The sequence below is a fragment of the Oncorhynchus keta genome, unplaced genomic scaffold, assembly GCF_023373465.1.
Source record: "Oncorhynchus keta strain PuntledgeMale-10-30-2019 unplaced genomic scaffold, Oket_V2 Un_contig_30351_pilon_pilon, whole genome shotgun sequence".
NCBI classification, from domain to species: domain Eukaryota; kingdom Metazoa; phylum Chordata; class Actinopteri; order Salmoniformes; family Salmonidae; genus Oncorhynchus; species Oncorhynchus keta.
In genome coordinates, this window is record NW_026287006.1 from 7,501 (window position 1) to 22,500 (window position 15,000).

A 15,000-nucleotide genomic window follows, 5' to 3' on the forward strand; every position below is an offset into this window, starting at 1 on the left:
CCTCTCTTCCATCTCTCCATACATCCCTCTCTTCATCTCTCCATACATCCCTCTCTTCCATCCCTCTCTTTTTCATCTCTCCATCCATCCCTCTCTTCCATCTCTCCATACATCCCTCTCTTCCATCTCTCCATACACCCCTCTCTTCCATCCCTCTCTTTTTCATCTCTCCATCCATCCCTCTCTTCCATCTCTCCATACATCCCTCTCTTCCATCTCTCCATACATCCCTCTCTTCCATCCCTCTCTTTTTCATCTCTCCATCCATCCCTCTCTTCCATCTCTCCATCCATCCCTCTTCCATCTCTCCATACATCCCTCTCTTCCATCTCTCCATACATCCCTCTCTTCCATCCCTCTCTTTTTCATCTCTCCATCCATCTCTCCATCCATCCCTCTCTTCATCTCTCCATCCATCCCTCTCTTCATCTCTCCATCCATCCCTCTCTTTCATCTCTCCATCCATCCCTCTCTTTCATCTCTCCATCCATCCTTCTCTTTCATCTCTCCATCCATCCCTCTCTTTCATCTCTCCATCCATCCCTCTCTTTCATCTCTCCATCCATCCCTCTCTTTCATCTCTCTATCCATCCCTCTCTTTCATCTCTCCATCCATCCCTCTCTTCCATCTCTCCATACATCCCTCTCTTCCATCTCTCCATACATCCCTCTCTTCCATCTCTCCATACATCCCTCTTTGCATCTCTCCATACATCCCTCTCTCTTTCATCTCTCCATACATCCCTCTCTCTTTCATCTCTCCATCCATCCCTCTCTCTTTCATCTCTCCATCAATCCCTCTCTCTTTCATCTCTCCATACATCCCTCTCTCTTTCATCTCTCCATCCATCCCTCTCTTCCATCTCTCCATCCATCCCTCTCTCTTTCATCTCTCCATCAATCCCTCTCTCTTTCATCTCTCCATCAATCCCTCTCTCTTTCATCTCTCCATCCATCCCTCTCTCTTTCATCTCTCCATCCATCCCTCTCTTTCATCTCTCCATCCATCTCTCTCTTTCATCTCTCCATCCATCCCTCTCTCTTTCATCTCTCCATCAATCCCTCTCTCTTTCATCTCTCCATCCATCCCTCTCTCTTTCATCTCTCCATCCATCCCTCTCTCTTTCATCTCTCCATACATCCCTCTCTCTTTCATCTCTCCATACATCCTCTCTCTTTCATCTCTCCATCCATCCCTCTCTCTTTCATCTCTCATCCATACATCCCTCTCTCTTTCATCTCTCCATACATCCCTCTCTCTTTCATCTCTCCATCCATCCCTCTCTCTCCATTTCATCTCTCATCATCCATCCATCTCTCTTTCATCTCTCCATACATCCCTCTCCTCCATCCTTTCATCTCTCTATACATCCCTCTCTCTTTCATCTCTCCATACATCCCTCTCTCTTTCATCTCTCCATCCATCCCTCTCTCTTTCATCTCTCCATCCATCCCTCTCTCTTTCATCTCTCCATCCATCCTCTCTCTTTCATCTCTCCATCCATCCCTCTCTCTTTCATCTCTCCATCCATCCCTCTCTCTTTCATCTCTCCATCCATCCCCTCTCTTTCATCTCTCCATCCATCCCTCTCTCTTTCATCTCTCCATCCATCCCTCTCTTTTCATCTCTCCATCCATCCATCCTTTTTCATCTTCCATCCCTCTCTTTTTCATCTCTCCATCCATCCTCTCTCTTTCATCTCTCCATCCATCTCTCTCTCTTTCATCTCTCCATCAATCCCTCTCTTTCATCTCTCCATCCATCCCCTCTCTTTCATCTCTCCATACATCCCTCTCTCTTTCATTACTCCATCCATCCCTCTCTTCATCTCTCCATACATCCCTCTCTTCATCTCTCCATCCATCCCTCTCTTTCATCTCTCCATCCATCCCTCTCTTTCATCTCTCCATCCATCCCTCTCTCTTTCATCTCTCCATCCATCCCTCTCTTTCATCTCTCCATCCATCCCTCTCTCTTTCATCTCTCCATACATCCCTCTCTCTTTCATCTCTCCATACATCCCTCTCTCTTTCATCTCTCCATACATCCCTCTCTCTTTCATCTCTCCATCCATCCCTCTCTCTTTCATCTCTCCATCCATCCCTCTCTCTTTCATCTCTCCATCCATCCCTCTCTCTTTCATCTCTCCATACATCCCTCTCTCTTTCATCTCTCCATACATCCCTCTCTCTTTCATCTCTCCATACATCCCTCTCTTTTTCATCTCTCCATACATCCCTCTCTCTTTCATCTCTCCATACATCCCTCTCTTTTTCATCTCTCCATACATCCCTCTCTCTTTCATCTCTCCATACATCCCTCTCTCTTTCATCTCTCCATACATCCCTCTCTCTTTCATCTCTCCATACATCCCTCTCTCTTTCATCTCTCCATACATCCCTCTTTAAACCCTATTTTCTTCCCTTCATCCAACTCTCTCACTATGTAACTGTGTGTTTCAGGGTGTGATACACTGTCTGAGAGTGACAGCTAAAGAGGGACCCATGGCCTTCTACAAGGTGAGACACACACACACACACACACACACACACACACACACACACACACACACACACACACACACACACACACAGAGTCCCAGAAACCCATCTAACAGACCAGCCTAATAACCTTTGCTTTGTGTGACTGTCTTTCTGACAGAGACTATAGTTTCTAACTGATCTTGTAATCCTGGGTCTTACCTTATATATATATATATATGAAGGCTGGGTCTTACCTTATATATATGAAGGCTGGGTCTCACCTTAACATGTATATGAAGGCTGGGTCTTACCTCAACATATATATGAAGGATGGGTCTTACCTTAACGTATATATGAAGGCTGGGTCTTACCTTAACATGTATATGAAGGCTGGGTCTCACCTTAACATATATATGAAGGCTGGGTCTTACCTTAACATGTATATGAAGGCTGGGTCTCACCTTAACATGTATATGAAGGCTGGGTCTTACCTTAACATGTATATGAAGGCTGGGTCTCACCTTTTCATATATATGAAGGCTGGGTCTTTACCTTAACATGTATATGAAGGCTGGGTCTTACCTTAACATATATATGAAGGCTGGGTCTTACCTTAACATGTATATGAAGGCTGGGTCTTACCTTAACGTATATATGAAGGCTGGGTCTTACCTTAACATATATATGAAGGCTGGGTCTTACCTTAACATATATTTGAAGGCTGGGTCTCACCTTAACATGTATATGAAGGCTGGGTCTTACCTTAACATATATATGAAGGCTGGGTCTCACCTTAACATATATATGAAGGCTGGGTCTCACCTTAACATGTATATGAAGGCTGGGTCTCACCTCCATAACATGTATATGAAGGCTGGGTCTCACCTTAACATATATATGAAGGCTGGGTCTCACCTTAACATATATATGAAGGCTGGGTCTTACCTTAACGTATATATGAAGGCTGGGTCTTACCTTAACATATATATGAAGGCTGGGTCTTACCTTAACATATATATGAAGGCTGGGTCTCACCTTAACATATATATGAAGGCTGGGTCTTACCTTAACATATATATGAAGGCTGGGTCTTACCTTAACATATATATGAAGGCTGGGTCTTACCTTAACATGTATATGAAGGCTGGGTCTTACCTTAACATATATATGAAGGCTGGGTCTTACCTTAACGTATATATGAAGGCTGGGTCTTACCTTAACATATATATGAAGGCTGGGTCTTACCTTAACATGTATATGAAGGCTGGGTCTTACCTTAACATATATATGAAGGCTGGGTCTTACCTCCAACGTATATATGAAGGCTGGGTCTTACCTTAACGTATATATGAAGGATGGGTCTTACCTAACATATATATGAAGGCTGGGTCTCACCTTAACATGTATATGAAGGCTGGGTCTCACCTTAACATATATATGAAGGCTGGGTCTTACCTTAACGTATATATGAAGGCTGGGTCTCACCTTAACATATATATGAAGGCTGGGTCTCACCTTAACATGTATATGAAGGCTGGGTCTCCACCTTAACATGTATATGAAGGATGGGTCTTACCTTAACATATATATGAAGGCTGGGTCTCACCTTAACATATATATGAAGGCTGGGTCTCACCTTAACATATATATGAAGGCTGGGTCTCACCTTAACATGTATATGAAGGCTGGGTCTCACCTTAACATGTATATGAAGGCTGGGTCTCACCTTAACATGTATATGAAGGCTGGGTCTCACCTTAACATGTATATGAAGGCTGGGTCTCACCTTAACATGTATATGAAGGCTGGGTCTCACCTTAACATGTATATGAAGGCTGGGTCTCACCTTAACATATATATGAAGGCTGGGTCTCACCTTAACGTATATATGAAGGCTGGGTCTCACCTTAACATGTATATGAAGGCTGGGTCTTACCTTAACATGTATATGAAGGCTGGGTCTCACCTTAACATATATATGAAGGCTGTGTCTCACCTTAACATATATATGAAGGCTGTGTCTTACCTTAACATATATATGAAGGCTGGGTCTCACCTTAACATATATATGAAGGCTGTGTCTTACCTTAACATATATATGAAGGCTGGGTCTTACCTTAACATATATATGAAGGCTGGGTCTTACCTTAACATGTATATGAAGGCTGGGTCTCACCTTAACATATATATGAAGGCTGGGTCTCACCTTAACATGTATATGAAGGCTGGGTCTCACCTTAACATGTATATGAAGGCTGGGTCTTACCTTAACATGTATATGAAGGCTGGGTCTCACCTTAACATATATATGAAGGCTGGGTCTCACCTTAACATATATATGAAGGCTGGGTCTCACCTTAACATATATATGAAGGCTGGGTCTTACCTTAACGTATATATGAAGGCTGGGTCTCACCTTAACATATATATGAAGGCTGGGTCTTACCTTAACATATATATGAAGGCTGGGTCTTACCTTAACATATATATGAAGGCTGGGTCTCACCTTAACGTATATATGAAGGATGGGTCTTACCTTAACATATATATGAAGGCTGGGTCTTACCTTAACATATATATGAAGGCTGGGTCTTACCTTAACATGTATATGAAGGCTGGGTCTTACCTTAACATATATATGAAGGCTGGGTCTCACCTTAACATATATATGAAGGCTGTGTCTTACCTTAACATATATATGAAGGCTGGGTCTTACCTTAACATATATATGAAGGCTGGGTCTTACCTTAACATGTATATGAAGGCTGGGTCTCACCTTAACATGTATATGAAGGCTGGGTCTTACCTTAACATATATATGAAGGCTGGGTCTCACCTTAACATATATATGAAGGCTGGGTCTTACCTTAACATATATATGAAGGCTGGGTCTCACCTTAACATATATATGAAGGCTGGGTCTTACCTTAACATGTATATGAAGGCTGGGTCTCACCTTAACATATATATGAAGGCTGTGTCTTACCTTAACGTATATATGAAGGCTGGGTCTCACCTTAACATGTATATGAAGGCTGGGTCTTACCTTAACATGTATATGAAGGCTGGGTCTCACCTTAACATGTATATGAAGGCTGGGTCTTACCTTAACATATATATGAAGGCTGGGTCTTACCTTAACATATATATGAAGGCTGGGTCTTACCTTAACATATATATGAAGGCTGGGTCTTACCTTAACATGTATATGAAGGCTGGGTCTTACCTTAACATGTATATGAAGGCTGGGTCTCACCTTAACATATATATGAAGGCTGGGTCTTACCTTAACATATATATGAAGGCTGGGTCTTACCTTAACATGTATATGAAGGCTGGGTCTCACCTTAACATATATATGAAGGCTGGGTCTTACCTTAACATATATATGAAGGCTGGGTCTTACCTTAACATATATATGAAGGCTGGGTCTTACCTTAACATGTATATGAAGGCTGGGTCTTACCTTAACATGTATATGAAGGCTGGGTCTCACCTTAACATATATATGAAGGCTGGGTCTTACCTTAACATGTATATGAAGGCTGGGTCTCACCTTAACATATATATGAAGGCTGGGTCTTACCTTAACATGTATATGAAGGCTGGGTCTTACCTTAACATGTATATGAAGGCTGGGTCTTACCTTAACATATATATGAAGGCTGGGTCTTACCTTAACATATATATGAAGGCTGGGTCTCACCTTAACATATATATGAAGGCTGGGTCTTACCTTAACATATATATGAAGGCTGGGTCTTACCTTAACATGTATATGAAGGCTGGGTCTTACCTTAACATGTATATGAAGGCTGGGTCTTACCTTAACATGTATATGAAGGCTGGGTCTCACCTTAACATATATATGAAGGCTGGGTCTTACCTTAACATGTATATGAAGGCTGGGTCTCACCTTAACATATATATGAAGGCTGGGTCTTACCTTAACATGTATATGAAGGCTGGGTCTTACCTTAACATGTATATGAAGGCTGGGTCTTACCTTAACATATATATGAAGGCTGGGTCTTACCTTAACATGTATATGAAGGCTGGGTCTTACCTTAACATATATATGAAGGCTGGGTCTTACCTTAACATATATATGAAGGATGGGTCTTACCTTAACATGTATATGAAGGCTGGGTCTTACCTTAACATATATATGAAGGCTGGGTCTTACCTTAACATATATATGAAGGCTGGGTCTTACCTTAACATATATATGAAGGCTGGGTCTCACCTTAACATGTATATGAAGGCTGGGTCTCACCTTAACATATATATGAAGGCTGGGTCTTACCTTAACATATATATGAAGGCTGGGTCTCACCTTAACATGTATATGAAGGCTGGGTCTTACCTTAACATATATATGAAGGCTGGGTCTTACCTTAACATATATATGAAGGCTGGGTCTTACCTTAACATATATATGAAGGCTGGGTCTTACCTTAACATGTATATGAAGGCTGGGTCTTACCTTAACATGTATATGAAGGCTGGGTCTCACCTTAACATATATATGAAGGCTGGGTCTCACCTTAACGTATATATGAAGGCTGGGTCTTACCGTATATATATGAAGGCTGGGTCTTACCTTAACATATATATGAAGGCTGGGTCTCACCTTAACATGTATATGAAGGCTGGGTCTCACCTTAACATGTATATGAAGGCTGGGTCTTACCTTAACATATATATGAAGGCTGGGTCTTACCTTAACATGTATATGAAGGCTGGGTCTTACCTTAACATATATATGAAGGCTGGGTCTTACCTTAACATATATATGAAGGCTGGGTCTTACCTTAACATATATATGAAGGCTGGGTCTTACCTTAACATGTATATGAAGGCTGGGTCTTACCTTAACATATATATGAAGGATGGGTCTTACCTTAACGTATATATGAAGGCTGGGTCTTACCTTAACATGTATATGAAGGCTGGGTCTCACCTTAACATATATATGAAGGCTGGGTCTTACCTTAACATGTATATGAAGGCTGGGTCTTACCTTAACATGTATATGAAGGCTGGGTCTTACCTTAACATATATATGAAGGCTGGGTCTTACCTTAACATGTATATGAAGGCTGGGTCTTACCTTAACATATATATGAAGGCTGGGTCTTACCTTAACATATATATGAAGGATGGGTCTTACCTTAACATGTATATGAAGGCTGGGTCTTACCTTAACATGTATATGAAGGCTGGGTCTTACCTTAACATGTATATGAAGGCTGGGTCTTACCTTAACATATATATGAAGGCTGGGTCTTACCTTAACATATATATGAAGGCTGGGCCTTACCGTATATATATGAAGGCTGGGCCTTACCGTATATATATGAAGGCTGGGCCTTACCGTATATATATATATGAAGGCTGGGTCTCATCTTGGGTCTCACCTTAACAGCGTAGCCTAGTGGTTAGAGCGTTGGACTAGTAACCGGAAGGTTGCGAGTTCAAACCCCCGAGCTGACAAGGTACAAATCTGTCGTTCTGCCCCTGAACAGGCAGTTAACCCACTGTTCCTAGGCCGTCATTGAAAATAAGAATCTGTTCTTAACTGACTTGCCTAGTTAAATAAAGGTAAAAGTAAATATATGAAGGCTGGGTCTCACCTTAACATATAATATATATATATATGAAGGCTAAGGTGAATCCTGGGTAAAGTACTTCTCTGGCCATTTACACATCAGGGTCTTGAGTAATTTACCAAACCAGATGGAAGGGTATTGGCTGACTGTCCCATCCAGTGTCAGGGCCTAAACATATGGTCCAAGCCTGTCCAATAGGATTGCAAGGTTGTAAACAAGTGTCCATCCCTGTGAAAAGGTCTTGACTAACTGTCCAATGCAGTTGCAAGAAAGTTAATTAACTGCCCAATTGCATTGCAAGGTCTTAACCTACTGTCCAATCACGTCAGCATGTAGACCAACTGTCCAATCCCGTGTCAGGATCTTGACTAAGTGCCCAATGTTCAATCACATGTAACAATGTTGGATAGGTCTTGACTGACTGTCCAATGACGTGTCAGAATGCTAGACCATTTGTCCAATGGGGTTGCAGTCATGTTCCTGCAGGGACCAACTGTCCAATCACACAGCATGTAGACCTATCTGTCCAATCAGCTCAGAACATGTAGACCAACTGTCCATCTCCCTGTCAGCATGACCTAGACCAACTGTCCAACCCCTGTCAGCATGTCAGACCAACTGTCCAATCCCGTCAGCATGTAGACCAACTGTCCAATCACACAGCATGTAGGGACCAACTGTCCAATCCTGCTATGCATGTAGACCAACTCTTCCACCTCCTGTCAGCATGAAAAGACCTACTGTCCAACCTGCACCATGTAGTCCCAGGAAACTGTCCAATAACACAGTCAGCATGTGACATCATCTGTCCAATCACTGTCATCATCAATAGTGCCATTCCAATTGGGTCTGTCCATCATACACTATTCCCCAGCATGTAGACCTTAACTGTCCAATCACGTCAGCATGTAGACCAACTGGTCCAATCACGTGCACTGTAGACCAAGTGTCACCAATCACTCAGCATGTAGACCAACTGTCCAATCATCGTCAGCATGTAGACCAACTGTCCAATCACGTCAGCATGTAGACCAACTGTCCAATACCAGCGTCAGCATGTAGACCAACTGTCCAATCCCGTCAGCATGTAGACCAGCACTGTCCAATCCTGTCAGCATGTAGACCAACTGTCCAATCCTGTCAGCATGTAGACTAACTGTCCAATCACGTCAGCATGTAGACCAACTGTCCAATAGCTGTCAGCATGTAGACCAACTGTCCAATGTAGTCAGCATGTAGACCAACTGTCCAATCACGTCAGCATGTAGACCAACTGTCCAAGCTGTCAGCATGTAGACCTACTGTCCAATCACGTCAGCATGTAGACCAATGTCCAATCCTGTCAGCATGTAGACCAACTGTCCAATCACGCCAGCATGTGACCAGCTGTCCAATAGTATGTAGACCAACTGTCCAATCACGTCAGCATGTAGACCACTGTCCAATCACGTCAGCATGTAGACCAACTGTCCAATCTGTCAGCATGTAGACCAACTGTCCAATCACGTCAGCATGTATTACTGTCCAATCACGTCAGCAGTGACCAACTGTCCAATCACGTCAGCATGTAGACCAACTGTCCAATCACGCCAGCATGTAGACCAACTGTCCAATCACGTCAGCATGTAGACCAACTGTCCAATCCCGTGTCAGGATCTTGACTAAGTGCCCAATGTTCAATCACATGTAACAATGTTGGATAGGTCTTGACTGACTGTCCAATGACGTGTCAGAATGCTAACTATTTGTCCAATGGGGTTGCAGGGTCTTGTTCCTGCAGGGATCCGTCTGATTCCTCACACGGTGCTCACCTTCATCTTCCTAGAGCAGCTCAAGAACAACTTCGGCATTGTCATCATCTCCTGAGCACGCTCCATGACCTACGACCTTTAACCTCTAACCCCCTGTCCCCTGCAAACGTCAACCAATCCCCTGTCACTGCCACGGTGCCACACCCCCCCATGGCCCTGCGCTGTCCAATTACACAGAGAGGTGGTTGTAGGGATGGAATGGAATGTCTGCTATGCTATCCTCCCCAGCCCTCTTTCACCTGCTCTGGAAATCAACCAATCACCCGGGGAAAAGACTACGAAGGAACTGCCTACACCTGCACCATCACAGCCTTGTCCACAGGAAGAGTTGTCATAGTAACACCAGTCAAACCCTGCTGTGACATCATCTTCATGTCTCTGTCATCATCAATAGTGCCATTCTCAATTGGGTCTGCGCCTCAAATCATACACTATTCCCTATGTAGTGCATTACTTATGACCCTTAATCTGTAGTGCACTTAACATGTAGCTCTGGTCAGAAGTAGTGCACTACGTAGGGAACATAGTGTCACCTGAGTTCACTCCCTAAACGGTGTTGATGTGTTTATACTGTAACCTTCCACCATCATCATCATGTATGTATCACCCAAACCTGTTCCATTCCACACCACACCAGTCCTCATGTATGTACTAGCAGTGTACTAGCTGTAGTAGTATGTATTACTAGTTGTAGTAGTATGTATTACTAGCAGTGTACTAGCTGTAGTAGTATGTATTACTAGCAGTGTACTAGCTGTAGTAGTATGTATTACTAGCAGTGTACTAGCTGTAGTAGTATGTATTACTAGTTGTAGTAGTATGTATTACTAGCAGTGTACTAGCTGTAGTAGTATGTATTACTAGCTGTAGTAGTATGTATTACAAGCAGTGTAGTAGTATGTATTACAAGCAGTGTAGTAGCTGTAGTAGTATGTATTACTAGCAGTGTAGTAGTATGTATTACAAGCAGTGTAGTAGCTGTAGTAGTATGTATTACTAGCAGTTAACTAGTTGTAGTAGTATGTATTACTAGCTGTGTACTAGCTGTAGTAGTATGTATTACTAGCAGTTAACTAGTTGTAGTAGTATGTATTACTAGCTGTGTACTAGCTGTAGTAGTATGTATTACTAGCAGTTAACTAGTTGTAGTAGTATGTATTACTAGCTGTGTACTAGCTGTAGTAGTATGTATTACTAGCTGTAGTAGTATGTATTACTAGCAGTTAACTAGCTGTAGTAGTATGTATTACTAGCAGTGTACTAGCTGTAGTAGTATGTATTACTAGCTGTAGTAGTATGTATTACTAGCAGTGTACTAGCTGTAGTAGTATGTATTACTAGCTGTAGTAGTATGTATTACTAGCAGTGTACTAGCTGTAGTAGTATGTATTACTAGCAGTGTACTAGCTGTAGTAGTATGTATTACTAGTTGTAGTAGTATGTATTACTAGCAGTGTACTAGCTGTAGTAGTATGTATTACTAGCAGTGTACTAGCTGTAGTAGTATGTATTACTAGCTGTAGTAGTATGTATTACTAGCAGTGTACTAGCTGTAGTAGTATGTATTACTAGTTGTAGTAGTATGTATTACTAGCTGTGTACTAGCTGTAGTAGTATGTATTACTAGCTGTAGTAGTATGTATGTACTAGCTGTAGTAGTATGTATTACTAGCAGTGTACTAGCTGTAGTAGTATGTATTACTAGCAGTGTACTAGCTGTAGTAGTATGTATTACTAGCAGTAGTAACTAGTTGTAGTAGTATGTATTACTAGCAGTGTACTAGCTGTAGTAGTATATATTACTAGCAGTTAACTAGCTGTGTAGTATGTATTGTAGTTGTAGTAGTATGTATTACTAGCTGTAGTAGTATGTATTACTAGCAGTTAACTAGTTGTAGTAGTATGTATTACTAGCTGTGTACTAGCTGTAGTAGTATGTAGCTGTGTACTAGCTGTAGTAGTGTAACTAGCTGTAGTAGTATGTATTACTAGCAGTTAACTAGTTGTAGTAGTATGTATTACTAGCTGTGTACTAGCTGTAGTAGTATGTATTACTAGCTGTGTACTAGTTGTAGTAGTATGTATTACTAGCAGTGTACTAGCTGTAGTAGTATGTATTACTAGCAGTGTACTAGTTGTAGTAGTATGTATTACAAGCAGTGTACTAGCTGTAGTAGTATGTATTACCAGCTGTGTACTAGCTGTAGTAGTATGTATTACTAGCAGTGTACTAGTTGTAGTAGTATGTATTACAAGCAGTGTACTAGCTGTAGTAGTATGTATTACTAGCTGTGTACTAGCTGTAGTAGTATGTATTACTAGTTGTAGTAGTATGTATTACTAGCTGTGTACTAGCTGTAGTAGTATGTATTACTAGCTGTAGTAGTATGTATTACTAGCTGTAGTAGTATGTATTACTAGCAGTTAACTAGTTGTAGTAGTATGTATTACTAGCTGTGTACTAGCTGTAGTAGTATGTATTACTAGCAGTGTACTAGCTGTAGTAGTATGTATTACTAGCAGTGTACTAGTTGTAGTAGTATGTATTACTAGCTGTGTACTAGTTGTAGTAGTATGTATTACTAGCTGTGTACTAGTTGTAGTAGTATGTATTACTAGCTGTGTACTAGTTGTAGTAGTATGTATTACTAGCTGTGTACTAGTTGTAGTAGTATGTATTACTAGCTGTGTACTAGTTGTAGTAGTATGTATTACTAGCGGTGTACTAGCTGTAGTAGTATGTATTACTAGCGGTGTACTAGCTGTAGTAGTATGTATTACAAGCGGTGTACTAGCTGTAGTAGTATGTATTACAAGCGGTGTACTAGCTGTAGTAATATGTTTTACAAGCAGTGTAGTAGTATGTATTACAAGCAGTGTAGTAGTATGTATTACAAGCAGTGTAGTAGCTGTAGTAGTATGTATTACTAGCAGTGTAGTAGTATGTATTACAAGCAGTGTAGTAGCTGTAGTAGTATGTATTACTAGCAGTGTAGTAGTATGTATTACAAGCAGTGTAGTAGTAGTATTACTAGCAGTGTAGTAGTAGTATTACTAGCAGTGTAGTAGTATGTATTACTAGCAGTGTAGTAGCTGTAGTAGTGTGTATTACTGAAAACATCTCAGATACTGTCACATCGGGGGGTGACGGTGACAACGGGCCCTCTTCCTGTTCATCACACTGTAACAGCGGCAGGTAGCCTCGCGGTGAAGAGCGTCGGGCCAGTAACCCGAAAGGTTGCCCTGTCGAATCCCCGAGCTGACTAGGTAATACATCTGTTGATGTGCCCTCGAGCAAGGAAGACACTTAACCCTAATGGCTCTGGATAAGAGCGTAAATGACTCAAATGGCCATGTACTGTGACAGGTCTGTGCTATTCCTGTTCATAGGTGATGCTTATTACTGTGACAGGTCAGTGCTATTCCTGTTCATAAGTGATGCTTATAACTGTGACAGGTCAGTGCTATTCCTGTTCATAAGTGATGCTTATTACTGTGACAGATCAGTGCTATTCCTGTTCATAAGTAATGCTTATTACTGTAACAGATCAGTGCTATTCCTGTTCATAAGTGATGCTTATTACTGTAACAGATCAGTGCTATTCCTGTTCATAAGTGATGCTTATTACTGTGACAGATCAGTGCTATTCCTGTTCATAGGTGATGCTTATTACTGTGACAGATCAGTGCTATTCCTGTTCATAGGTGATGCTTATTACTGTGACAGGAGATCAGTGCTATTCCTGTTCATAAGTGATGCGTATTACTGTGACAGGAGATCAGTGCTATTCCTGTTCATAAGTGATGCTTATTACTGTGACAGGAGATCAGTGCTATTCCTGTTCATAGGTGATGCTTATTACTGTGACAGGAGATCAGTGCTATTCCTGTTCATAAGTGATGCTTATTACTGTGGCAGGAGATCAGTGCTATTCCTGTTCATAAGTGATGCTTATTACTGTGACAGGAGGTCAGTGCTATTCCTGTTCATAAGTGATGCTTATTACTGTGACAGGTCAGTGCTATTCCTGTTCATAGGTGATGCTTATTACTGTGACAGATCAGTGCTATTCCTGTTCATAGGTGATGCTTATTACTGTGACAGGAGGTCAGTTCTATTCCTGTTCATAGGTGATGCTTATTACTGTGACAGGTCAGTGCTATTCCTGTTCATAGGTGATGCTTATTACTGTGACAGGAGGTCAGTGCTATTCCTGTTCATAAGTGATGCTTATTACTGTGACAGGAGGTCAGTGCTATTCCTGTTCATAAGTGATGCTTATTACTGTGACAGGAGGTCAGTGCTATTCCTGTTCATAAGTGATGCTTATTACTGTGACAGGAGACCAGTGCTATTCCTGTTCATAAGTGATGCTTATTACTGTGACAGATCAGTGCTATTCCTGTTAAGAAGTGATACTTATTACTGTGACAGATCAGTGCTATTCCTGTTCATAAGTGATGCTTATTACTGTGACAGGTCAGTGCTATTCCTGTTCATAAGTGATGCTTATTACTGTAACAGATCAGTGCTATTCCTGTTCATAAGTGATGCTTATTACTGTGATAGATCAGTGCTATTCCTGTTCATAAGTGATGCTTATTACTGTGACAGGTCAGTGCTATTCCTGTTCATAGGTGATGCTTATTACTGTGATAGATCAGTGCTATTCCTGTTCATAAGTGATGCTTATTACTGTGATAGATCAGTGCTATTCCTGTTCATAGGTGATGCGTATTACTATAACAGGAGATCAGTGCTATAACTATAATCTCATGTTATCATCATCTCGGAGACATCTGTGAGTGGCATTGGGTGACATAGGGTCCTATTCCTGCCTATAAGGGATGCTGCATAACAGGTTATAATGCCATAAACCCCATGGCTATAAAGCCATCACATGCTTACAGACAAAGGTACGACACAGAAGAAGTTGCCCCTAGGCACTGATTCTGGGTCAGACATTAGTTGCATCCCCTACCTGTTGGGGCTAGGTGATCTGATCCTAGATCTGTGGTTAGGGACAACGGTAGAAATTCCCACCAAGGGCAATGTGACGAGGAGATATAACTGGACAGAGATGAGAGACGTA

At 41.6% G+C, this 15,000-nt stretch overlaps 2 protein-coding genes and 1 long non-coding RNA gene across 52 annotated transcripts in view; 2 read left to right on the top strand and 1 right to left on the bottom strand.

The window, feature by feature from the left end:
- Positions 1-15,000, top strand: part of LOC127923654 (mitochondrial dicarboxylate carrier-like) — a 17,264-nt gene that overhangs the window by 1,622 nt on the left and 642 nt on the right. Inside the window, exons 5-9 of the mRNA XM_052507692.1 lie at positions 2,464-2,520; positions 9,861-10,864; positions 12,957-13,342; positions 13,991-14,015; positions 14,433-15,000. The exon at positions 14,433-15,000 is cut by the window's right edge and continues 642 nt beyond it. Of these exons, the coding sequence (XP_052363652.1) occupies positions 2,464-2,520; positions 9,861-9,962 (159 nt within the window). The 3' untranslated portion in view covers positions 9,963-10,864; positions 12,957-13,342; positions 13,991-14,015; positions 14,433-15,000. The remainder of the gene's footprint in view (positions 1-2,463; positions 2,521-9,860; positions 10,865-12,956; positions 13,343-13,990; positions 14,016-14,432) is intronic.
- LOC127923655 (uncharacterized) lies at positions 5,009-7,672 on the bottom strand. The gene is made up of 4 exons (XR_008114957.1): positions 7,598-7,672; positions 7,358-7,387; positions 6,581-6,610; positions 5,009-5,020 (listed from the first exon to the last, which is right to left on the bottom strand). It is a non-coding gene; the product is annotated as an uncharacterized LOC127923655 (long non-coding RNA).
- The window catches only part of LOC127923653 (uncharacterized), a 3,764-nt gene continuing 642 nt past the window's right edge, over positions 11,879-15,000 (top strand). The window contains exons 1-4 of one of the 50 annotated variants that reach the window (XM_052507683.1): positions 11,879-13,522; positions 13,613-13,660; positions 13,757-13,804; positions 14,084-15,000. The exon at positions 14,084-15,000 is cut by the window's right edge and continues 642 nt beyond it. In XM_052507683.1, coding sequence (XP_052363643.1) covers positions 13,246-13,522; positions 13,613-13,660; positions 13,757-13,804; positions 14,084-14,673 — 963 coding nt within the window. In that variant the 5' untranslated portion in view covers positions 11,879-13,245 and the 3' untranslated portion in view covers positions 14,674-15,000. The other 49 variants (XM_052507687.1, XM_052507646.1, XM_052507671.1 and 46 more) reach the window with 49 other exon arrangements.